We start from the raw sequence: 25,836 nt of genomic DNA on the forward strand, positions 1-25,836 counted from the left end.
ATCCATCCATCGTCTGTCTATCTATTTTGTCTGTCTTTGTGTATCTATTTATTGAAATTCTATATTTAAAAAAATTATAAATGACTACATATAAATGAATGATTAATCAATGTGCTACATTGTAATTTAAGACAATCACTAATCTTAATATTATTTAATTTCATTTTTACTATTTATTTTAGAAGTGACTGGATCACCAACAGTGACTGAAATGATCCCACTAGTTTATGGTTTCAACCGCTACACATTAGCAGAGATGTACATGTATTTGAGACTCATTACCTGCGCTAGCTATGACTCTGGTGTGCGATGGCGCCTGTGTTTCTGAAGGAGATGGTGACACTCTTTCCCCATAATCACTTTCACCAGATGAGGTGTGATCCCCGGCTCTAGAGTCGACCATCATATGAAGCCCGGGTCTCTTTTTATAGTACTTGGCACGGTAAGTGTCCGTCATGCAGTTATCCACAGAGAAATAAGTGGTGGGGATCCCAGGAGAGCCGACCACAGGTTTAGGAAAGATGGAGAACTTCTCCTCACCCTCACTAGCTGACAGATCATTCCTCTCCTGATCAGAAGAGCCAGACTTGGAGCTCGTGTCGGACGAGATCATGTGCGATTCAGTTGAGTTTTCCAGCCACTTCTGCTGGATGCTCTGGGACAGGGCCGAGCCGTTCCGGGGAAGGCGCTGAGGACTGGGTGGGCAGGGATCTTGCGGGAGATTTCGTCGGTTCTCTGAACTCAAGATATGTGGTTTTGGAGGCAACGGTGGAGCTGCGGCGTGAGATAGAGTCCGAGAGGGAGCCTGAGGAGGCATGTCAGAATGTGACGACGAATCCTCCTGCTCGGAAAAGGGACCGGCAAGGTCATCGGAGCTGTTCCACTCCGAACTGCTGGTCTTGGTGAAATAAGGAGGGATGGGGTTCCCGTTTACCGCATGTGGTCGTTCTACCTCAGTCTTTTCCAGCTTCTCCTTACCAGGAATGTATCTAAAAGCTTGCCTTCTGCAGGAGGAAACATAGGTCTGTTATATTTAATAACTTCCTTATAATTGCCCATATGATCCTTGTGAAAAAGAAGTGTGCTTAACTATTTGTATGCTTATTTGCTTTAAAAAAAAAAGATTATACTCACAGATAATGTTATATAAAATAATAGGCCAGTTAAATGACTGTTTCTTTACACTTTTAAAAAGTGTACTTTGTAATAAATGTCAAATTAAACGTTTTTTTATATATGTACATTTTAGATCGTTTTAATAATCCTTTGTCATACTTTAAAGTAGTACACTTATTTTGATTGTTGACTAACATACTGAAGCACAAAGTAATTGATTAGAATTTTAACTGTAGTACGTTATTTGATATTACATTTATTTATTTAATGATAAATAACATTTATCCTTTAAATCCATATATTTGAACTGTACTAAATTGCAACTTTGTCATTACATACTGAACATATTCAAATATGTGACGTAAATGTTTCAATAGAAATTACATTAAATTATATTTTAGTTTACCATAAACGCTTGTCAGTACATTCGGCAGTACACTTTAACCATATGAAATTGAATAAATATGTGGTTAAATCCTACTTAAGTGGGTCAAAATCACTCTAAAGTTCAGCTAATTGCATTTAATCAAAATTGTAACTAATACATTTTCATTTAATGGCAATTAACATGTAATTATCCAAAACACCAGATTCATTTCAAGCGATTATATTGTTTTAAAGTATATTATTTCTATATGAACTCTTTTTAAAAGTTGTGCTTAAGTATACTTCTTTTTCACAAGAGAAGACAATGCAATAAACTATACTGAAACATTTCCATCAATGACCCGAGTCACATGTACACACAAATATGCACAAAATGTCCTTTGAAAAGTGTTCATTCCCATAGAGCCCAAAGCTTATGAAGGGTCATCGATTTAAGAACAGAATTATGCCCTAACATGACAAAGTATTTAGGCGGTGTCAGTGACACTTGTTCAACACTTAGTGAGATCAAATAATAAATCTACTGCAGGATCTAGGAAAAATCTAATTGTTATTAAAACAGAAAATGTTGCTATTAGTAAACAAAAACTATTTCTAAAGCTAGGTCTTCTAAACATTAGATCACTCACACCTAAGGCAGTTATTGTAAATGAAATAGTCACAGATAATAGCTTCGATGTACTTTGCCTTACTGAAACCTGGCTTAAACCAAATGATTATTTCGGTATTAATGAGTCTACTCCTCCTGGATACTGTTATAAGCATGAGCCCCGTCTGATTGGTCGTGGCGGAGGTGTTGCAACCATTTATAGAGATATTCTAAATGTTACTCAGAAAAAGGGTTATACGTTTATTTCATTTTAAGTACTTGTACTAAATGTTACGCTCTTAGATGTTAGAAAAACATCCCTATTATCTCTAGCCTTGGCTACCGTATATAGACCGCCAGGGCCTTACGCTGATTTCCTAAAAGAGTTTGCAGATTTTCTCTCAGACCTATTAGTCAATGTCGATAAAGCATTAATTGTTGGAGATTTTAACATACACGTAGATAATCCAAATGATGCGTTAGGAGCTGCGTTTACAGATTTATTAAATTCATTTGGGGTCAAGCAAAACGTCACCGGACCAACACATCGTCTTAATCATACACTCGATTTAATTATATCACATGGAACCGATCCAACGGATATAGATATCATTCCACAAAGCGATGAAGTCACTGATCACTACATGGTAACTTGCATATTACGTACTGCTGTAATATGTCATGCGGCGTCGCGTTATCAACCAGGCAGAACAATCCTTCCATCCACCATAGATAATTTCTCAAATTGCTTATCTAATCTGTCTCAGCTGCTGCCTGAACCCAAACAAACAGATGAACTAGAAGAACTAACTAGCACTATGAGCACCATTCTCTCTAGAACATTGGATGTGGTTGCACCTATTAAATTAAAAAAGGTCAGAGAGAAAAATAAAGCACCATGGTATAACAATACTACGCATGTTTTAAAGAGAGAAACCCGTATTTTAGAGCGTAAATGGAAACAAACTAATTTAGAGGTCTTTAGAATCGCGTGGAAAGACAGTATGTCACGTTATAAAAAGGCCCTAAAAGCGGCCAGGGCTGAGCACCTCCGCAAACTAATAGAAAACAACCAAAACAATCCAAGGTTTTTATTTAACACCGTGGCTAGACTAACAAATAAACAGACGTCACCCGAACAAAATATCCCGTTACAGTTCAGTAGTAATGATTTCATGAACTTCTTCACTGAGAAAATAGAAAGCATCAGAACCACAATTGTAAACGTTCAATCTTCAATCGCGCCTTATAATTCAGCTTCAATTATCAGCCTGCAAGAACAATTACAGTGCTTTACAATTATAGAACAAAAAGAGTTAAAAAAAACTTATCATTTCATCTAAAACAACAACATGTTTATTAGATCCTATACCAACTAAACTACTGAAAGAAGTGTTACCTGTAGTGGAAGAGCCTCTCCTCAATATTATTAACTCGTCTTTATCTTTAGGTCATGTTCCAAGAACATTTAAACTGGCAGTTATAAAACCTCTCATTAAGAAACCACAATTAGATCATAATAATCTAGAAAATTATAGACCCATTTCAAATCTTCCATTTATGTCTAAAATATTAGAAAAAGTGGTGTCCGCTCAACTGGGCTCTTTCTTGCAACAAAATGATATCTATGAAAAGTTTCAGTCTGGATTCAGACCGCATCATAGCACTGAAACTGCGCTCGTTAAAATCACAAATGATTTACTTTTAGCTTCTGACCAAGGCTGTATCTCAATACTAGTTTTACTTGATCTTAGTGCTGCGTTCGATACTATAGATCATACATTACTCTTAGATCGACTACAAAATTATACTGGTGTTCAAGGACAAGCACTAAGCTGGTTCAAATCATACCTATCTGACCGCTACCATTTTGTCTATTTAAATGGAGAAAAATCGATCATAACTCCAGTAAACTATGGAGTGCCGCAGGGATCTGTATTAGGCCCTCTGTTATTTTCCATATATATGATGCCACTTGGAAATATTATAAGGAAACATGGAATTAGTTTTCATTGTTATGCTGATGACACTCAAATATATATTTCATCACGGCCGGATGAAAACGCTAAATTTTCCAAATTGACAGAATGTGTTAAAGATATAAAAGATTGGATGACGCGTAATTTTCTTTTATTAAATCCAGACAAGACAGAGGTAATACTTATCGGTTCAAAAAACCGCCCACAAAACCTCGCACAATACAACTTTAACATCATAGGATGTCCTGTTACTTTATCCTCTACAGTAAAAGACCTGGGTGTTATACTCGATTGCAACCTGTCTTTTGAAAATCATATTTCATATGTTACAAAAACAGCCTTTTTCCACCTTAGAAACATTGCTAAGCTACGTAATATGCTATCAGTTTCTGATGCAGAAAAGTTAGTTCATGCATTCATGACCTCGAGACTGTAATGCTTTATTAGCTGGTTGTCCTGCATCCTCAATAAACAAGCTACAGTTAGTCCAAAATGCCGCTGCTAGAGTTCTTACGAGATCAAGAAAATATGATCATATAACACCGATTTTATCATCACTGCATTGGTTACCTATAAAGTTCCGTATTAATTACAAGGTATTGCTACTGACTTATAAAGCCCTAAACGGCTTAGCTCCAGTCTATTTAACGGATCTTCTATCGCCCTATAATCCATCGCGCTCTTTAAGATCACTAAATTCAAGGCTTTTGGTCATACCTAGGATATCCAGAACCACCAAAGGAGGGAGAGCATTTTCACATTTGGCTCCAAAACTCTGGAATAGTCTTCCTGATACTGTTCGTTGCTCAGACTCGCTCTCCCAGTTTAAAACTAGATTAAAGTCGCATCTCTTCAGCCAGGCATTCATATAATCCTACAGTTCAAACTACAATCCGGCCTCTATCCAATGCCAGAGGAGAACTGGCCCCCGACTGAGCCTGGGTTCTCCCAAGGTTTTTTTTCTCCATTAGGTCACCTGATGGAGTTTTAGGACACCATTAGGTCACTTGATGGAGTTTTTCGGTTCCTTGCCACTGTTGCCTTTGCCTTGCTCAGTTGGGGATATTTTGGGGATATTTAATTTAATTTTATCAATCAATAAATTCCTCTTGAAACAAACATTGTTGTATTATTTTAATTTAATACTGTGAAGCTGCTTTGATACAATCTGTATTGTGAAAAGCGCTATACAAATAAACTTGACTTGACTTGTTCAAATGCACTGCATTACACATTACAGAGAGAAATATATATATATATATATATATATATATATATATATATATATATATATATATATATATATATATATATACACGATTTTTCAGTATAAGTGTGGCTTAAATACATTTTGGGACAATGTGTTCATGGTTTTATACAACTGAACATTTCTGGATATGGAAAGTACACAAAATAGCATGGAAAAGATTCAAAGCTTCATGCATTCATATTTCCAAATAACTTACCTTGGAATAACAGGACTCATGGAACGATCATGTGCTTTCTTTTGGTAGTCACCTATAAGATAAATGATTAAAAACATATGTATTTATGTATAGTTGCATGCATTCTTTAATGTGTAGTTATCATTTTTAAAATGTACATCTCAAAATGAAAAATAACGTGAACAGACAGAATATCTCCAGACAGACTGAGGCTGAATTGGTCTGATATGTCAACTCCCAGCTGTAACATTGACAGTGCAGACGTGTTATGTGGTTCAGTGAGGATGTGTCTCAGTGGGGCATCTGGCGGGCAGTGCTCAGCGGGGGCTCTGGGCCTGTCTGAACTACACAAGTCCAAAGAGAAAGGGCCCAGGCTGGGCCATCCGGTTCAAACCAGCTTCTGTGCGCGCCACTGGCTTGTTAACAATGAGCTCAAGGGGTAAACGCGATCATAAAAGTGCCCATGCCATGCCAAGTTGTCAGAGAGCTTGGATTCTAAAGAGAAAACAGTAAAGCTTTCAATGTGTTGCTGTAGTGACCGCACCTTTAAATCTGACTAGCTGTCAGGTGGACTGTGGGACATATAACCACACAACTGCATGCTGGGAACACATTCACAAGCAATGGCACACGAAATAACAGTGAGATTGTCAGGGAAGACAGCACCACTGTGCAGAAACCTCAAACCAACAGTGCACTTTTCCAAGGAATGATAGAACAGATACTTAATTAAAGGTTTCAGGAAATCCAAAAATTATTTTTTGAACTTCAGTATACAAACTTTGAGACCATCTTTAATGCTAGTGCACTTCTAAAAGTTAACTAAATTAAATGTTATGCATATTTACACTCATTGGCCATTTTATTAGGTACACCTGTTCAACTGCTCATTATTGCCAGCAACTCAATGCATTTAGGTATGTAGACATGGTCAAGACGATCAGCTGAAGTTCATACTGAGCATCAGAACGGGGAAGGAAAGGTGATTTAAGAGACTTTAACGTGGCATGGTTGTTGGTGCCAGACGGGCTGGTCTGAGTATTTCAGAAACTGCTGATCTACTGGGATTTTCACGCACAAAACCAGGATTTTCATCCTCACTGAACCACATTCCACTGAACCTAGAATGCTCTAGGGTTTACAGAGAATGGTACGAAAAAGATCAAATATCCAGTCCAATAACCAGACTGGTTCCAGCAGATAGAAAGCCAGCAGTAACTCAAATATCCACTCGTTACAACTGAGGTCTGCAGAAGAGCATCTCTGAACGCACAATATGTCCAATCTTGAAGCAGAAGAGCTACAGCAGCAGAAGCAACAATTCACACAGGCTCACAAAAACTGGACAATAGAAGATAGGAAAATATTGCCTGGTCAGATGAGTCTCGATTTCTGCTGTAACATTCATATGATATGGTCAGAATTTGGCATAAACAACATGAAAGTATGGATCCATCCTGTCTTGTATCCGTGGTTCAGACTGGTGGTGGTGTAATGGTGTGAGGGATATTTTCTTGGCACACTTTAGGCCCCTTTAGTACCAACTGAGCATCGTTTAAAGCCACATGCTACCTGAGTACTGTTGCTGACCATGTCCATCCCTTTATGACCAGTGTACTCATCTTCTGATGGCTACTTCCAGCAGGATAAGGCATGTCCATGTCACAAAGCTCCAATCATCTCAAACTGGTTTCTTGAACATGACAATGAGTTCACTATACTCAAATGGCCTCCACATTCTCCAGATCTCAATTCAATATAGCAGCTTTGGAATGCGGTGGAACGGGAGATTCGACAAATCTGCAGCAACTGCGTGAAATGTCTGAGGAATGTTTTCAGAACCTTATTGAATCCATGCCACCAAGAATTAAGGCAGTTCTGAAGGTACTAGCAATGTGTACCTAATAAAGTGGCCGGTGAGTTATATAAAGAAAAAAAGAATGAAAATGAAACACTAGAGGGAGCTAAAGATAAAAACTTCACATTACTGAGTAGACAAGTCCATCATAAGGATTTCAAATTTGTTTAGCTGTAAAAGTTCAGCGAGTCATACTTTGATTGCTATAACATCACATTAATATAATTAATAATAATTAAAAACATACTGAAGCTGAACTGCAAAAATACATTTCCATTTGCTCTGATAATGCATACTTTTACTATAAAACATATATAAAAAAACTGAAAAAAAAAAAGGAAATTGGCAAATGATCTCTTTAATTAGTCTTACACTTCCTTTCCTTCATGGGATCGCCGGTTTGTCTTAGAATCTGAGCACAGTGGTTGCCCTGAGCTCAAGACCCCTGAGATTCAGCCAGCAGTCACTCTGTGTGTGTGTGTGTGTGTGTGTGTGTGTGTGTGTGTGTGTGTGTGTGTGTGTGTGTGTGTGTGTGTGTGTGTGTGTGTGTGTGTGTGTGTGTGTGTGTGTGAGAGAGATGTATCAGCACACACTGCCTTTCCCTTCCTTCTGCTATTTTTTTCCCCAGCGCATTAACAACTAAATCCCTTTGGCTAGCATGCAATTATGAGAGGATTGGACTTTAGACCCCATTTTCTGTTTTTTCAAGCCTGTCGTGTTTAAGCTGTTAAGCCTCATGAGAAGAACCTCCATTTGGTGGCCATGACTTGCAATGTTGGAGCTGAAAACAAATAAATAAATAAAACACTGCTGAAGTCCAAAAGAAACCACCACCCCTAATATGACATTCTGGACCCTCCATTTGATGAGTCCCTCCATCAGTGCAAGTTTAGGGGAGTTTTTCCCTTTGTTTAATCTTCCACCAAGCAAATATTGTAAATCCAATTGCTTCGGGAAAAAAACAGCATCTCTTTTCAAGAAGCCGCATGATTTGATATCATAATCTTTCACGTCTGCAAACAGTGAGGGATGATTATAAATGATAAAAAGTATTCAAGTGTTCCAAACTCAAAGTATGAGTGATTCTTGCCTTAATAAACACCACTGATAAAAGATAATCGTGGTAAGATTCGATTTGTTATAAATGACTAAAATAAAACTGTGATGCATAACTTATGAGTAACATTCTGGTTGGTTAAATAAAAACAGGCACATCACCAGCTGGTGTCATAAAATCTGTGTTATTTTAGTATTATATACATTTATTAATATTTTCAATTAGCTTTTATTTTTTTCAGTTTTTATATTTAGTTAAAGTTTAAGCATATTTGTAATACATGCTTGTATTTTTATATTTCTACTGTATATGGACTTAAAGTATTAGTTTTAGTAATTTTAGTACTCCAACGAAACTAGAACTGAAAACGAGAAATGTGGGCAACTAACCCAAATAATAAAAAAAAATATTTTTCATCAAAAATTACAATACTTTTTCTCAGCTTTATTTCAATGACCAAAAACAAACATTTTAATAGTTTGGTAACACTTTACAATTAGGCCTCATTTGTTAACATTAGTTAATGCATTAACAAGAACTAACTATTTGTATTTTTACAGTGTTTATTAACCTTTGTTAATGTTAACGATCACATGTGCAGTCAGACTGGTTTCAGATCTGACTGATAGCTCGGGAGTGGTGTTAAACTCAAACCATACGTTATGAGGAGTGGATAGTGCCACGGATAACTTACCGAAGTCGACAGTCGTGTACTTTTACGTGACAGAAGGGGTACGCCGCACCACAGACGCGTGACACCAACGCGTGACTCCAACGTCGCACCACAGCACGCCGCACCACAGACGCGTGACACCAACGTGTGACTCCAACGTCGCATCACAATAAAATAATATCTATTTTTCCCCCTAGCTTTTCTTATCTTTCCTTTGTTATCTTTCTAATCAATCATTCTTTTCTTGTATTCTGATGACATTGAAAATATCACTGATACAAATTTTGTATTGTATACAAAGTTGTGTATGTCATTAATGTCATCTCTGAATGGTTTACAAACATAGTATTTTTTTTTTTAAATAATTCACTCACTTTCTACTGGATATGAGGACTATTATACACCATCAAAGTCACAACTTTTTGCACAATTATTAACAACAACTTTAAAGTTGAACAGATAAATTCATTAATTGTAATCTATAAACATAATATTCTGGAATGTGTCATTCTGAGTTTTTACTTTTGAAGGTGGTAATAATTTTAATTTACACAGTTGACCATAATGGGCGAATACACAATATGAAACTATTCACGATATTGTTTACAGGAGAAGGTGACAAGAAAGTATTTTAATAGCCTATATTATTTACAAGAAATCAACAATGAAAAAATATAAGACAGGGAAATAGTCTTTTAGTCACAAAATGCAAAACAATGTAGGTTCATGTTCAAATGTTCAAAACTAGGGCTGTCAGTGTCGACTATTTTATTTATATATTTTTTGGTCATAAAGATAGATCTGAAGTGAACAATAGCCTTTATGACTTAAATACATATTACAAATGAGGCAATATAATTGGTTCAAATAAAGTAGGGTATTAAAAGTAATTAATTATTTTATTTTATTTAACAACACTATTAAAATACATGAAGAAATATATAAACAATGAACATATGTATATTATGTACAAATGCCAACAGAGGGCGCAAGAGGGCTGACGATAATTGTTACACTTTACATCAAGAGCAGTACGGTGACGCATAGCTGCTGCCACATACATATTATTTTTTCCCCTCAATTATGTTGTAATAACGAGATCTTGTGTCGTTTTAACGTCATCTTTTGTCGTAATAACGTGATCTTATGTCGTTAAAACGACATATTTTTCTCGTAATAACGAGATGTCGTTAAAAACGACATCTTTTTTTTTTGCCTTTATAAGGACATGTGTAGTCATGTACAAAATATGCCTTTATCCACATAAAATTGACAGCCTATAGCGCCTTTATCACACTTCTACGTTCAAAAAGCTTAAGCAAATAGTAACAGCCCCCAATCAGGCAAAATTATTCAATGAGGCCCTTTTTTAAAATATATTTTATATAGGCCTATAAGTTTTTTTTTATTATTATATATTATATATAGCCTAAGATTTATTTTTGTTAATAGGCTATATCTTCATTACCTAGAGATATAATTAAACAAAAAGTAGTCAAAACACATCTAACAGAACGTAGCCTAAGTTGTTTATTTTTTACAACATTGTGTTCTTATTTTGTTTAATTAACGAAATGTCAATCTTCATCTTTATAACAGAAGATACAATACAAAAATCTTCAAGATACAGCCATATAGGCTACAATCTTCACATGTATAACGGATTATCACCTTATAAACAGTCCTTTGTGTGGTGGAATAATCAATGCTATATAGAAATATATGGTTACCGGTAGTATAATTTAAACTTTATTTTATTATTTTATTTGTTCATTAACTAATTATGCTAACTCAACTAATTTAATGTAAAGAGCTGGATACTAATTACTAATTAAATAATGTCAAATATTAAATGTAGGCTATCGATTAGAGTTGCCATAGACTGAAGGATTTTTCTAAACTAGTAGTAATTTATTTAAGCAATTAGGACTAATCTCACGTTTAAATTCAATCCTGGGTGTATGGCTATTCCGCGCTCAAGCGCATAAAACTTGCCGCAAAGCACCGGCAAAAGTAGGCTAATGATATAATAAATGTGTCTGAAAAAAATAATGAAGCATTTTAATTGTTTATTAATGACTAGTCTTTTCTAAATCAGTGTAGGCTGCCTGCAAACATAATCTACATCCCGCTGTAATTTAGCCTCTAGAGATGCGCCTTTCATACGGACAGGATCACATAATCAGATGGTATACCGTAGGCTATTTGCTTTCGATTGGATTTTTTTTCGTTGGTGGATAACATTTTTTATTTTTTTATAAACTTTATATAGATAGTTATATTTCTCATGTCTGTGAGGCTTGTCTATACACTGTTTTTCGGTTCATTTTTGAGACGCGCTCGAATTCACAGAGATCATGAAAGCGCGCCCTGTTCGTTTTATTTTATTTTACAAAAGCACAACGTTTTCTTGTTGTTGAGAGTTTACACAAATAAAAGTAGTTGCGACTGATGTATTATTCTTTTCTGTATGACCAGAAATGATGGAGTATTTAAGTTGTTTCCACTGTTGATAGGAAAATGCGAGTGATGGCACCGGCGCGTCCATGTCATGCAGTGCGCGCTCCACACTCCGCGCTCCACACTCCGCACAAACACGATATGCGCTTAATAATAGCGAACATTTATCTAGGTTAACGTTAGAGCGAGCGGCCATGCCAGACTGATAAGTCTTCTTCATGTTTAACAAATCAAATTCTGTTTTATTTTATTGCGCCAGTTTGAAAAGGATCGACGACTGAAACACTTAAGCCGCCTTTCCACTGCGCACGACATTCGCATTCGATTGTCGCATTTCACCCCCTGGTGTCAGTCGCAAGGAACTTTGAAATTGGTCGTGAAGCAACCGTTACCCTCGGCTATTCACAATGGTAAAATTAATGATTTTAATGAATATAATGCATGCATGAATATATCCACACAAAACGAATGACCCTCAATACATCTAATATAAAAAACAGTCGATTTTATAGAGCTAATCAATATAAATATTGATTTAATAATGATACAAATATTTTTTCAGCCATTATTATTAATAACCGTAATTTTGCAGGAATAGCGTTTACAATAAAGTATTAAAATATTGGCAATTCTAGCTTCGCGCTCATAGTTCTCTTACGAGAGGTACTCTCGTACTGCGTAATATCTTACGCTAGGGGAAATCTCTTTTCCGCGAGATACTGAAGCCAAAAAATTATCCTTAATTTTGAAATAATGTAAAACGCGTTGCGGCAGCATGCAGACATAGGCGAGACAGCTCGCGCGCCTATTGGCTGCCCTGCGGCAACTGCAGCAGCCTATCGATAAGGCCCTATCGTGACGTCATCACCAATGGGGGCGCTTCGCGCCCCATACGTCACGTCCCGCCGAAACGGGCGTGGCCTGGGGCTATAAATATAGCATCGAAAGGCTAGCTTACCGATTTTTCATCTCTTCAGCGGAGCTCACGCATCGCTGGATCCAGAGAGAAGAAGCCGCGCCGTGGAAACAGCATTTCAGCGGGACGAGTTCGGTACCTGGAGTCGCTGGCCGCGCCGCCTTCAACCACCGTTCCTGCTACGCTATCCGGCGTTATATCCTTTCATTGCTTTGTGTGTGTTCGCCGCCGCGACTCACACTCCCTTTCTAAAAGAGCAGAGCGTCTTTTTCAAGATGTCTCGTCCATCCTGTGGCTCGTGCCGAGCCCCACTCAGCGACGGGGACCGCCATGTCATCTGCGTTTCCTGCCTGGGTGAAGGACATGCGGCTCTAGCGCTCGCTGACGGCGGATGCCCTCACTGCGAGCTTATGCCTATGGCGACTCTGAGGACTCGCATGGCAACTTTCCACGAGCCTGCACCCCCCGCTTCGACGCCGCGCCGTAAAAAGCGCCGTGCTCAGCGGATCCCTGAGCCTCCCACCGAGAAAAGCTCGCCGGTGCGCCTGCCAGCTTCGCCGTCTGCTTCTCTCGAGTCTCTCACTCCCGGACAGTGGCCGCCGCTGGCCGCCGCTTCCGCCGGAGATGACAAGGAAGAAGCGGCAGTTTTCGAGGAGGACAACTGCTCTATCCTGGCTTCGGACAGCGAGGATTGGGCGAGCTCTGTGGACCTCGCCCCTTCTTCTGCCCGCGAGTCGTCAGGAAAACGGGCCAGCATTGAAGCTGAGCTGATGCGTCTGCTCACACAGGCCACAGAGAGCCTCGGCCTCGAGTGGTCCGCGCCCGCCGAGCCTACACGCAACCGTCTGGACGGCTGTTTTCTGCAAGGGGACCGCGTTTCCACGCCCTCAAGACCCGCCCCGTTTCTTCCTGAGCTTCATGAAGAACTGGCAAAGTCTTGGAGCGCCCCTTTTTCAGCCAGGCTACGTTCCTCTGCTTCGGCGGCATTCTCCGTGGTGGACGGTGCCAAAGACAGAGGATACCTCGCTCTCCCTCTAGTGGAGGAGGCGGTAGCAGCCCATCTTTGCCCGCCCTCTGCTGGACGGCGGACTAAGACGGCGCTACCTTCAAAAGCCGGCCGCGCTACTTCCACCCTGCACAGTCGCGCTTACACCGCCGCTGGGCAGGCTGCATCAGCGCTACACACTATGGCCACTCTCCAGATCTTCCAAGCTAACCTTCTCCGAAAGCTGGACGAGGAAGGCACGGAAGCAATCAACGTGGCGGATTTAAGGAGCGCTACGGACCTCGCACTCCGCGCTACGAAATCCGCTGCACAGGCCATAGGGCGGAACATGGCCTCTCTCACCGTTGCTGAGAGACACCTCTGGCTGACGCTTTCAGAAATGCCGGACTCGGAGCGCTCTGTGTTCCTCGACGCCCCCGTTTCTGCTACTGGCCTCTTTGGATCGTCCGTCAAAGATTTCGCGGACAGATTCGCTGAGGTACAAAAGACGTCGCAGGCCATGAAGCACTTTTTGCCAAAGCGCTCTAGCTCCGCATCAGGCCGCTCTAAACAGCCGTCTGCTCGCAGCTCGCAGCCACCGCCCCCCGCCGCCGCTTCACAGCGTCGACAGGCCCGGGACCAGAGACCACGCTCTCGCTCTGCCGGCCGCCGCCCCCCACAGCGTGGGACTCGGCCGAAGGTTGAGATGAAGCCCGAGGCCTCAAAGTCTTCCTAGCCAGCTTAGGAAAACGACGGTGTCCAAGCCCCGCTGCGGCCGGGTTTCCACCAAAACTTCCCGCTCGTCCAGTTCCATTACATGCGACTGTTCCAGTGTACTCTGCAGTAAACAAGTCGGTTGCATTACCCGCTTGCCTGTACACAAACGCCGTTTTCACGGCGACCCAGATAAATCCTGTAAAGAGCGTATTTTCTGGTATTCCGGCCACGGCCGACGGTGTTATGAGTGTAGTAAAAATGCCCACTGCCCAGTGCCCATTCCTACACACAGACACAGCCCGCCCCACAGGGCTCGCGCACATAAAATCGACTCATGTCGATTGCGCACAGAATGTAGTGAACGTGCCCACGTCCCAGTGCCCACAAACACTACACGCTGCATGTCTCTTGGTTTCTGTAAAAACGAAACCAACACACATACAACCGACTCAGGTCGATGGTGTTTTCAGTGCAAATGTGCCCGCTGTCCTGCGCCCACATTCACTCACAGACATGACGAATCCCTCGGTTTCCCCCACGCTCGCCGTCTCTCAGCTACCTGCCGTGAGAGAGCCGAGCGCGGGCGAACCGCCCGCTGTGATCAAAACACTCCCCGCCTCGAGCGCTGCAAATGCGGTGTCTATAATACAGCATACCGAAGCTCCCCGGTCGCCACTATGTCACGACCAGAGCTCCAATCTCATTCAACCCTTAGCTATGCACGCACATGCGTGGGCAAAGCTTCCCGGTGTATCAGAATGGGTGCTGAACATTATAAAAAGAGGCTATTCGCTACAGTTCGCTCGACGTCCCCGCCGTTGTGCGGTGCGAGTCGAAACCACGGTAGAAAAGGAAGTAGCAAGTGTACTTCGTACCGAAATTGCGAAGCTGTTGAGCAAAGGGGCAATAGAGCCTTTATCTCAAGCTCAGAGCGAAGGGGGGCTATACAGCAGATATTTTCTGGTTCCGAAAAAAGACGGGGGTCTCAGACCCATTCTAGATCTAAGACAACTGAACGTAGCGCTTTCAAAACGCAGGTTCAGAATGCTCACAACCAAGAAAATCCTCGCGCAAATTCGCCACGGGGACTGGTTTGTGTCAATAGATCTGAAAGACGCGTATTTCCAAATACAAATAGCGTCACGTCACAGGCGATTTTTGAGATTCGCCTTCGAGGGCCAGGCTTATCAATACACAGTCCTACCGTTTGGCCTGTCCCTAGCACCCCGTACATTCACGAAGTGCATGGACGCAGCCCTCGCTCCCCTGAAACTTCGGGGAATGCGAGTTTTGAACTACTTGGACGATTGGCTGGTTCTAGCTCAGTCACATACGGAGCTCATAGAACACAGAACCATTTTACTCGAACATCTCGAGAATCTGGGTCTCAAAGTCAACTGGGCGAAAAGTTCACTGTCTCCCAGTCAGAGAATATCTTTCCTGGGCACAGAACTGGACTCGCTGTCAATGACAGCTCAAATATCGCTACAGCGCAGATTGACTATTCAGCGCATGACAGAAACCTTCCGCCGCGGCACTATAGTCCCGCTAAAGAAGTTTCAAAGGATGCTCGGTCTCATGGCAGCAGCATCCACAGTTCTCCAGCTGGGTCTGCTTCGCATGCGCCCACTGCAGTTCTGGCTACAAGCGCAAGTACCGCGTCGAGCATGGACTTCAGGTCTCTTTCGTCTCAAGGTCGATCAGGAATGCGTCTCAGCACTGATACCCTGGAGAGCGACCGACTGGTACCAGTCAGGTGTAAGCCTGGGGACTTCCTCGAGTGTGAAGGTGGTGTCCACGGACGCCTCCACCTCGGGATGGGGAGCACTGCTCGAGGGCAGACCGTTTTTTGGCCAGTGGTCAGAACGGGAAAAGCTTCTGCACATAAACTGCCTGGAAATGATGGCAGTCGACAACGCGCTGAGGCGCTTTCGTCCCCAAATAGCAGGACACCACGTCTTGGTCCGCTCGGACAACATGTCAGTGGTAGCCTACATAAATCGCCAGGGAGGCATCACATCCCGAAACCTATACAGGTTAGCGAAACGCCTCCTGGTATGGGCTCAGCACAATTTGCGCTCGCTCAGAGCAGCGCATGTGCCTGGCCACCTGAATGTGGGACCAGACAGACTGTCCAGGAACAATGTTCCAGCAGGAGAATGGTCACTGCATCCGCAGACAGTCCAACTGCTGTGGCAGACATTCGGCAGAGCAAAGATAGACCTGTTTGCGTCTCAAGAAAACGCTCACTGCCCGGAATTTTTCTCAAAGAGCAGGGATGCGCTGGCCCACGTCTGGCCCCGCTGCCCGCTCTATGCCTTTCCCCCCATCACGCTCATACCTCAGGTATTAGAGCGGATCAGGGAAAGCAGATGCTCAGTGTTACTGGTTGCTCCGTTCTGGAAGAACCAGGCTTGGTTCCCAGTTCTTATGCAGCTGACGAGCACTGCCCCATGGCCAATACCAGTGAGGAGGGACCTCCTCTCTCAAGCCAGGGGCTCGATCTGGCATCCTCGCCCGGAGCTTTGGTCCCTACATGCGTGGGCCATCAACGGGTACCCTCTGATATCCCAGAGGGAGTGTTAAACACGATCATGCAGGCTAGAGCTCCCTCTACGAGACGGCTCTATTCCTCAAAATGGTCAGTGTTCTCCAGCTGGTGCACAGCACGCGGCTTTTCACCCCTGGACTGTGGAGTGACGGAGGTTCTCTCCTTCCTACAAGAGCTACTGGATGAAGGCAGAGCCCCATCCACGCTCAAAGTCTATGTGGCGGCTATAGCAGCGTTTTCCAAACCAACGCTTGGTCAGTCACTAGGAAGGAACGATCTGGTCATTCGGTTCCTTAGAGGAGCTAAGAGGTTAAATCCTCCCAGACCTCCCTCAGTCCCCATATGGGACCTTTCTACGGTCTTGGAGGCCATGAAGGGTGCCCCATTTGAGCCTATCCAGTCAGTAGATATCAAACACTTGTCTTTCAAAACGGTGTTTCTTCTGGCTCTCGCTTCAGTGAAGCGCATAGGGGACTTACAAGCGCTCTCAGTGAGCGCGACGTGTATGGAGTTTGGGCCAAATGACTCGAAAGTCATACTCAAACCAAGGCACGGGTACGTCCCAAAATCCCTCAATACACCGTTCAGGGCCCAGGTAATTTCCCTGTCTGCCCTGCCGGTCTCTAACGAGGAGAAGGACGCCAGCTTCCTTTGCCCAGTCAGGGCGCTAAGGGCTTATGTGTCCCGCACGTCTGTTTTCAGACAGACGGAGCAGCTCTTTGTTTCACTCTACGGACGTTCTAAGGGACTCGCCGTTTCGAAACAGAGCCTATCCAGATGGATAGTCGATGCTATAGCGCTGGCTTACACCTCTAAGGGCTTGCAGTGCCCATTGGGTGTCAGAGCGCACTCCACGAGAGGCGTGGCCTCGTCGTGGGCTTGGTCTAGTGGGATTGCCTTGCAAGATATCTGTATGGCGGCAGGCTGGGCCTCCCCATCTACATTTATAAGGTTTTATAACCTAGAGGTTCCCGCTCTGCAAGCTAAGCTGCTTTCAGTCTAGAAATCGGTACTGTCTGCCCCGAGTACGTCCGGCCCAGAATACCAAAATAGCGCGAGCAACGCTCGTTTAGATCGCGCAGCTCTATGGGCAATGTGTAAGACCCACTATATTCATCAGTCCAGGCCGGGGTCGCCCTGACTGAGTAAATACCATCACTATAACTGTTCTTATAGGATGCTGCATTACAGGAATGATGCTATTCTAGCCACTCTTCCTGGGCTCTCTGTGAGTCACTTATGATCATGTACTACATGAGCCCGGGCACCTGCCCTTGGGACTTTGGTGCTGGATCATAGCATGCACGGCGTTTTACACTGTTTCCCCTAGCGTAAGATATTACGCAGTACGAGAGTACCTCTCGTAAGAGAACGTACTCGGTTACTAACGTAACCTCGGTTCTCTCTAGAGAGGAAACGAGTACTGCGTATCTTGCCGTGCCTGCGCACGCTCCGGTTCGCTCCGGCGATGAAAAACCGGTAAGCTAGCCTTTCGATGCTATATTTATAGCCCCAGGCCACGCCCGTTTCGGCGGGACGTGACGTATGGGGCGCGAAGCGCCCCCATTGGTGATGACGTCACGATAGGGCCTTATCGATAGGCTGCTGCAGTTGCCGCAGGGCAGCCAATAGGCGCGCGAGCTGTCTCGCCTATGTCTGCATGCTGCCGCAACGCGTTTTACATTATTTCAAAATTAAGGATAATTTTTTGGCTTCAGTATCTCGCGGAAAAGAGATTTCCCCTAGCGTAAGATATTACGCAGTACTCGTTTCCTCTCTAGAGAGAACCGAGGTTACGTTAGTAACCGAGTACGTTTTGATTAGAATACATCACATCCGGTCGACCGGTCGCATACGGTCTAGCCGCAGAAGTTCAGATATTTCAACGCATCCGAAGCTCAAATCGGATCCGAAATTTCCGCATACGCATATGATCGGAACTCCCCGCAGCTCCCGTACGACTCTCCATTGGAAATGAATGACTTCCGGTCCGACGGCTGTCGTTTGTCGTTTGCAGTGGAAAGGCGGCTTTAGCAGCCTATACAGATAAACGCCCAACGCTGGTGTTTTTCTTTAAACAAATTCGTTTAGTCTTTAAAATAAATATTGTTTGTGGGCTAATTAATGCCACAATCATTTGTTTATTTTATTGGCTACTTTTATTTTTCATTTTTGTTTTGCATTGAATACCATTTAAATGATTTGCTGTGCACCGCAATGCCATCCTCCCATAGAAAGCCACGTTAAGAGCCACCTTTATTTTCTTTATAATAAGGGTTTCTATCGGAAAACGCTTAACGCATAATTAAATGCATTGCGTTCATATTCTGGGCTCATCTGCTTTTCTGTAGGATAGTATGGTTTATTAATAAGGTGTGTAGGCTATAGCATTTGATCTTTATCACTGAAGTAGCCTATTAAGCCACATTAAGCTTTTTCTTTATTATAAGGGTTTTCTATGGGAGGAAAATGCTTAGCCTAATATGCAATTAAACACAATGTTCGTATTCTGGGCTCATCTGCTATTAATAAGGTGTACAGAATTTGATCATTTAACATGAATGTCCGTTGGGGGCTGTTATTTCTTCAGCTTTTTGAACGTATGATAAAGACATGATTGGCTATCAATTTTATGTGGATAAAGGCATATTTTGTAGCCTACATGACTACACACTTGAGTGGAAAAAATTATATGTATGTGGCAGCAATGCGTCACCGTAGTTTTTCATTAACTTCGATTTATGAATAAAGAATTTTCCAAGCAAAATTATTAAGTTGACTATATATTGTACAGAGAAATTTGAGTCAGAAAATTAAAAGAAGATATCAAAATTAGATAAATGTAGGCTATGTTTGAGCCATGTTGTCCATTAATGAAACATTGGCTATATCATTCCACAGAGAAGAGCTATGTGAGCAATTATAGAATGGTCTAACGTTTCCGTTTCCATGAAGCAAAAGCTGCATTTTTCGTCTACGGTATACATTTTTAGATAATCTTGTTACAGGGGTAATAATGGTAAATAATTTTAAATGATATTTCTTTTACTTTGTTTGTAATTAAAAATGTATGTGGGTTACTCCATGCTCTACTCCAATTAATATTTTCATACAAGGGGGACCATTTGTATCTGGAGGCAGGGATAGATTTTGCAAATAAAATATTTTTTATTACTTTGTTGTTAACTTTTCTGTCTAGAAAAGATAGACCATTTATTTAAAAACACTGCTGTAGAAAGACCAACAAGTTAGAGCCTGTTTATGGAATATTCGCTTCTTTTTTGATGACAAATTTAAAATTAAGATAGGCTTTAATATTAAACAAAAATTCACTTTAAAGAAAAGCTTCCTACAAAACAAAACAAAAATCATGTCTCCCGATAGGCTATAGCCTATTGCAAATCCAATCTTACTCATGCTATTCACTTTTCGTTATCAACATGGGAAAAATAACATTATATTGGGACGACGTGTGTATCAGGCGTCTTATTAGGCGACGTACTGAGGGACGACGTGTGTATCAGGCGTCTTATTAGGCGACGTGCCTGGTTCAGACGTTATGATTTTTTATACATTTCTCACGTACGCCGTCGCCACGTCGCCGTAAGGTATACGTTACTACTGTGACGCCGCCGTGACGTCGCCGCCGGTCTGTCGTCTGACGTCTCTATCAATCCCATTCAAAAATAGACACGGACTGACGGCGACGGAAGGGTAGACTGCTCCTTCGCCTTCTTCAGGGTAGACTTAGAAAAGGCATGATCTACCCGCCATAATACGTCAACACTCAACGTTTAAACCAACATGAGATCACTGCCAGCTCAGCAGCCGAGCGACACACACCTGTTCTCTACGCTCCATAGTTCAGTGATTCAGGCCCAAACAAATCAGCAGCAAAATCCCATGGGCTAGAGGGCTTAGCTGGAACACACTGTTAGCTCTGGAGATTACAATTAAAAAGTGTGTGATAACATATTACCAGTATATGGTGTATGTATTACCAAGTAATTAATTACTGTAATGTAATTTAATTAGTAGAAGAAAGTTGATTTAGTAAAGAAAGATTACTCTTGATTTTTCGGTAATTTAATTCCAGTTATAATGTAAATGCATTAAAGACTATATAACAACTCTAAAACTATAGTGAATTTAACATAAAAATGTAATGCCTAATGTTAAAATGTATGTTTTAATGTAACCTTCCTTTAAATACTTTTATACAATTTTAAATTATTTATTTGAAAAGCAGTTTCATGTCTATCATTGTATTGTTCAACAGCTCGAGGTTGATATGGGATTATGCAATATTGCAATAGTTTTTAAAGAGTAATAAGTGCAGTAAGTTGAACATGTACTGTAATTAGTAGCTAGTAATGAATTACTTTTTTAGAGTGACTTACCCAACACAGCGTATTACAGCTAAATTAATCTAGTAAAGTAATACTTGCAAATACAGATTCGTATAGATATGAATCACATTAGACAAGGCTGAACTGGATCTGCCGACCTGCCAAAAATATTTCCTGATGTCTAAGAATAAATATTTTCCACAGTGCAACAAGATCTCTCTTAAATGCTACTTAGAGAACATCTCTTTATGGTTTTAATATGCCATGCAGGAAATACCATGATACAAACTCTCCACCATATTCATACTTTCACATTTACTGGGCCAAACATCAAAGTAAATGGACCGGGCCATTCTCAAAATAACAAACAGCCCTGTCTTCATTTAGTTTTAAGGATTAGGCCCATTTAGTTTACATGCAACATCGCATTAAAAAATAGATGTGCATTGCTGAAGGCAGCAAAAGAACAAAGATAAAGGTTTATGTAAGGATTTCAGACTTTGGTTCAGTGTAAATTACATATCTATGTCATGACAATCAGTCATCAGTGTGTGTGTGTGAGAGAGTGTGTGTGTGTGTGTGTGAGTGTGTGTGAGAGAGTGAGTGTGTGTGTGTGTGTGTGTGTGTGTGTGTGTGTGAGAGTGTGTGTGTGTGTGTGTGTGTGAGAGAGTGAGTGTATGTGTGAGAGTGTGTGTGTGTGTGTGTGTGTGTGTGTGAGAGAGTGTGTGTGAGAGTGAGTGTGTGTGAGAGTGAGTGTGTGTGAGAGTGAGTGTGTGTGAGAGAGTGAGAGAGTGAGTGAGTGTGTGTGTGAGAGTGAGAGTGAGTGTGAGTGTGTGTGTGTGAGTGTGAGTGAGAGTGAGTGTGAGTGAGAGTGAGAGTGTGTGTGTGTGTGTGTGTGTGTGTGTGTGTGTGTGTGCAGATACAGAACAGCGAGTCTCTGTAAAACCATTCAGAGCAAACAGCAGTCCTGACAGGAAGATCAACTGTCAGGGTTTCGTCTGTTCAACACACTGAACTATCAGCAACTCCTGCTGGTCTGACCTTTACAAGCATCTTATGGGATACAAAGCGCACACGGCACACTAAAAACTGAGCGCAGCACTGACACTGAACAAGAGGACTACAGAGACAATGAGACCGTTCCATTTATGAGCAAGAGAAAGCACATCCTGCCAACAGCTCTTAAAACCCCTCTGCCGTGCACAAACAAGGAGAATGTTCAACTGCACTGTTTACTGAAAGCTTGGGTTGTTAACATGGGATTTAACATTTCCTTCCTTTGCAATACGAACACAGGAAGAGCTGCCCCCAAAAAAAGTTCTCTCAGCATGCAAGTCACACTTAAAAATGTATGAATTTGAGTGCTTTAGATAAATGTCATTCCAAGCAGCGTCTTCAAACTAATTATTTTTGCGATCAGGTGATTTTTAGTGGATCCAAAGTAATAAAACTAACTTGTGTGTTAAATGTTTAGCTTGTGCTGTCATTCGCATATTTAATCATTATATTTAAATGTATTATTATAATTATTAAAAACGGAGTAGCTATCAATTATTAAACTATTTTAATCTATGTATAATTATTATATATATAGTGTTTCTGAGACTGGAAGGGTTTGGTTCATGTTGTCAACAGGTTGAGAAGACGCTGTTTTCTGCGCTGTGAAAGCAGATCTACTTTGCATACACTTCAAAAGGATGAGCACCACTATACGGAAAGACCATACGGAAAAAACAACGCAATTGTTACTGTAAGTAACAATTTGATCCAGAGCTGAAAATCAAATATGGTAATGGGGTGTTTGGTTTCCGACACGCACTGTAGTCGACGAATCACAACAGACTGGGCCATCAGACCAATCAGAGCAGAGTAGGCTCTTGGAAAGGAGGGGTTTAGAGATCGAATCTTCAGACAAGTCATTTTAGGCTCTTTGAGAAATTAGGTATAAGAAAATTAAAAAGTGTTAGAAATCATAGCATAAGAGGGGCAATTTAATATTAATTTAATTTTGTAGTAGTGTACAGGATTTTATTTATACACTTTCTCTTATTTTATTTTTATGATTTCTGCTCCATTTGCAACTGGAATAAGGCCAGTTTAGAAAGGCAACACACACACACACACACACACACACACACACACACACACACACACACACACACACACACACACACACACACACACACACACACACACACACACACACACACACACACACACACACACACACACACACACACACACACACACACACACACACACACACACACACACACACACACACCAATTCCAAGCTGACATTTGGAAAGGACTGTCAAATCAATTTTGAAATGCAACTGGATATTAAATGTAATGTAATATTGCAGCTCAAAAAAAGAAGAAGAAAGTAAAACACATATCTGAATTGTATTACTGTTTAAATGACTGCCATCTGGGTCTGCCAAATTATAAACATCATGCATCTCTCACTAAGACCCCCAACTAATTTACCGTCAAAAGAACGCACAGCCATTATTTCCCATGGCACTGAACACTTCAACGCTCGAGTCGCAGTGAAACACCCTTAAAGGCGAGCGAGAGGACACAGCCTGAGAGATGTCCTTTCTGCTTCACTTCTTCAGCCCATAAAGCTCCCATAAACCACCTACAGCGGGGTAAATAGACCCCCACCCCGGCCATCACAACACACTCACACATACACAAACAGCTCCCAGCGCTGACAACCAGGACAAATGATTCGTCCCCAAACATGACCCCATGTGCACCCTTCACTTCACCAGTTCATCTGGAACGAGAGTGCTGATAACAGCCGTGACAGGTCGTCTGAGGCCGCACTGCCATATTACAGATTTGTATATTATTTAATCATATTTTTAATTAGCTCCTGTTTTCATTTTAGTAATTTTGTTACGTGCTTTTCCCAATTTTTTTTGCATTTCTAATTAGCTTTAATTTATCTTTATTTAAGTTCTAGTAATTTTAGTACTTAAATCCACTAGTTGCCCAGGCAAATATTCATTTGAAGTTTTTTATGTTCAAGGTTTTCATTTAATATTTATATTTTAGGTAAAGTTTTTCAATTAATTAATGGTTTTGAATAACGACGCTGGTTTTCACGGTACAGTTGAGGTTCGAACTCTTATTTTGATTTCTTCACCATCAAAAACAGTCATTCTTAGTTAGTTGATGACTAATTGTTTGGTCTTATCATTACTTATGTGTTAAGCTCACTATAGCTTATTGGTTGTTTAACACACTGTGTGGGGTTTTAATCGACCCCCAGCCTCTGTGGGGAGATCTTTCAAAGGGTGAGAGATTGACAAAATACACACTTTGCACCCGTTTTCCATGCTAACATCAAACATATTTTTGCAACATGCTAACATACAAAAAACAATGTCAGTGTTGTTATTCTCAACTAAAACGATTATTGGTAATTGGGATAAAGCTAAAATAAAATACAATTTTTTTTATAAATCTGAAATATTGCCTTGGGAACTAGCTGAAATAAGCACTAAAATAATTAATACAAAATGTAAAAAAAGACAAAGATTAAAAAAAAAAGACAAAAGAACATAAAATTTAGCTTTTTTCAGTTAAAATTAAAAATGAATACTGCTTTACAATATTACAAATACAATATTAAAATAAAAGCCAACTCAAAACATGAACAAATACTATAATTACACTGATCCACATAAGAGTTTCCATGATGGTTAACATGCGGCCTTAGAAGGCAGCTGCTATATAGGCAGTAGGCAGCATACTAGATTTGAAAAGGCAATTTCTGATAACACTTTTAACTGAGAAGCCTCTGCGGGTTCTTACCGTAGAAGATGGACGAAGATGAGATCTCAGCCTTTGAATCCTCATACCTCCTTTGGTAGTTTGGGTCCCTTAAAATACACAATGCATTGAACTCAGCAAAGTTGTATATGCAAAGTTGTATTTGGCTTAAGGAGTGGTTACACTAGATTTTGTGCTCCATTAATTTTAATTTCAAACATATGAATGTGGAAGAATGAGTACACATTAAAATCTTAGTCTTTCACAAGATCATTTTAAGTTCACATTTGGTGAGCTTGAAATATTGATGAATGTGTAAAATGAAAAGTAGTTCTAAAGTGGATCTAAACTTGGCTAAAAATCAAACATGGACAAAACTCTAATTTTGGCTCTGTCACACAAAATCAATATATAAGTTTAATGCAAACTTCATACTTAAAGTGATAGTTCAACCAAAAAATGAAAATCGTTTTGACAGAATTTTAATTTTCGGGTAAACTATCCCTTTAAACTATTGAGGCGATCATCTAGTGTGACCAGCTCTTTAGTCAGTCCACATTAGTTCTTCCCAAGCCTAACCTTTTTAAGACCTTAAACAATGACGTAAACACCTCCACCTAACATTACTGCTACATGGTGTACTCTGATTCACAATGACAACAAGATATGCACAGCTACACAAGAATTTGATACCTTATCTGACAAAGAAAAACATTCAAAAGTGTTCTTTGCCGACACAGCTTGAACACAACACTGTTCATAGGCATATATTGCATGTTGTTTACTTGGTTTAAAGAGACAAGCAAGCAAGCAAGCAAGCAAACAATTACTCTATACACTTCTCTCCAAAAAAATTGGAATCGGTAAGATTTAAAAAAAAAAGTTATACTTTTGTGGAAACCGTGAATTTTTTGATGGATAGAAAGTTCAAAAGAAAAGCATTTATTTGAAATAGAAATCTTTTGTAA

General features: G+C 40.9%; 1 protein-coding gene across 2 annotated transcripts in view; it reads right to left on the bottom strand.

Annotated features, from left to right (window-relative positions):
- The window catches only part of LOC309493552 (inactive ubiquitin carboxyl-terminal hydrolase 53-like), a 52,547-nt gene that overhangs the window by 1,921 nt on the left and 24,790 nt on the right, over window positions 1-25,836 (bottom strand). For both annotated transcript variants that reach the window (XM_082191130.1, XM_082191129.1), the window contains exons 14-16: window positions 24,911-24,978; window positions 5,538-5,589; window positions 283-1,004 (exon numbers count right to left, since the gene is read on the bottom strand). In XM_082191130.1, coding sequence (XP_082047256.1) covers window positions 283-1,004; window positions 5,538-5,589; window positions 24,911-24,978 — 842 coding nt within the window. The remainder of the gene's footprint in view (window positions 1-282; window positions 1,005-5,537; window positions 5,590-24,910; window positions 24,979-25,836) is intronic.

The sequence above is a fragment of the Leuciscus leuciscus genome (assembly GCF_965113295.1).
Source record: "Leuciscus leuciscus genome assembly, contig: SUPER_2_unloc_1, whole genome shotgun sequence".
In the NCBI taxonomy this organism is placed as follows: Eukaryota; Metazoa; Chordata; class Actinopteri; order Cypriniformes; family Leuciscidae; genus Leuciscus; species Leuciscus leuciscus.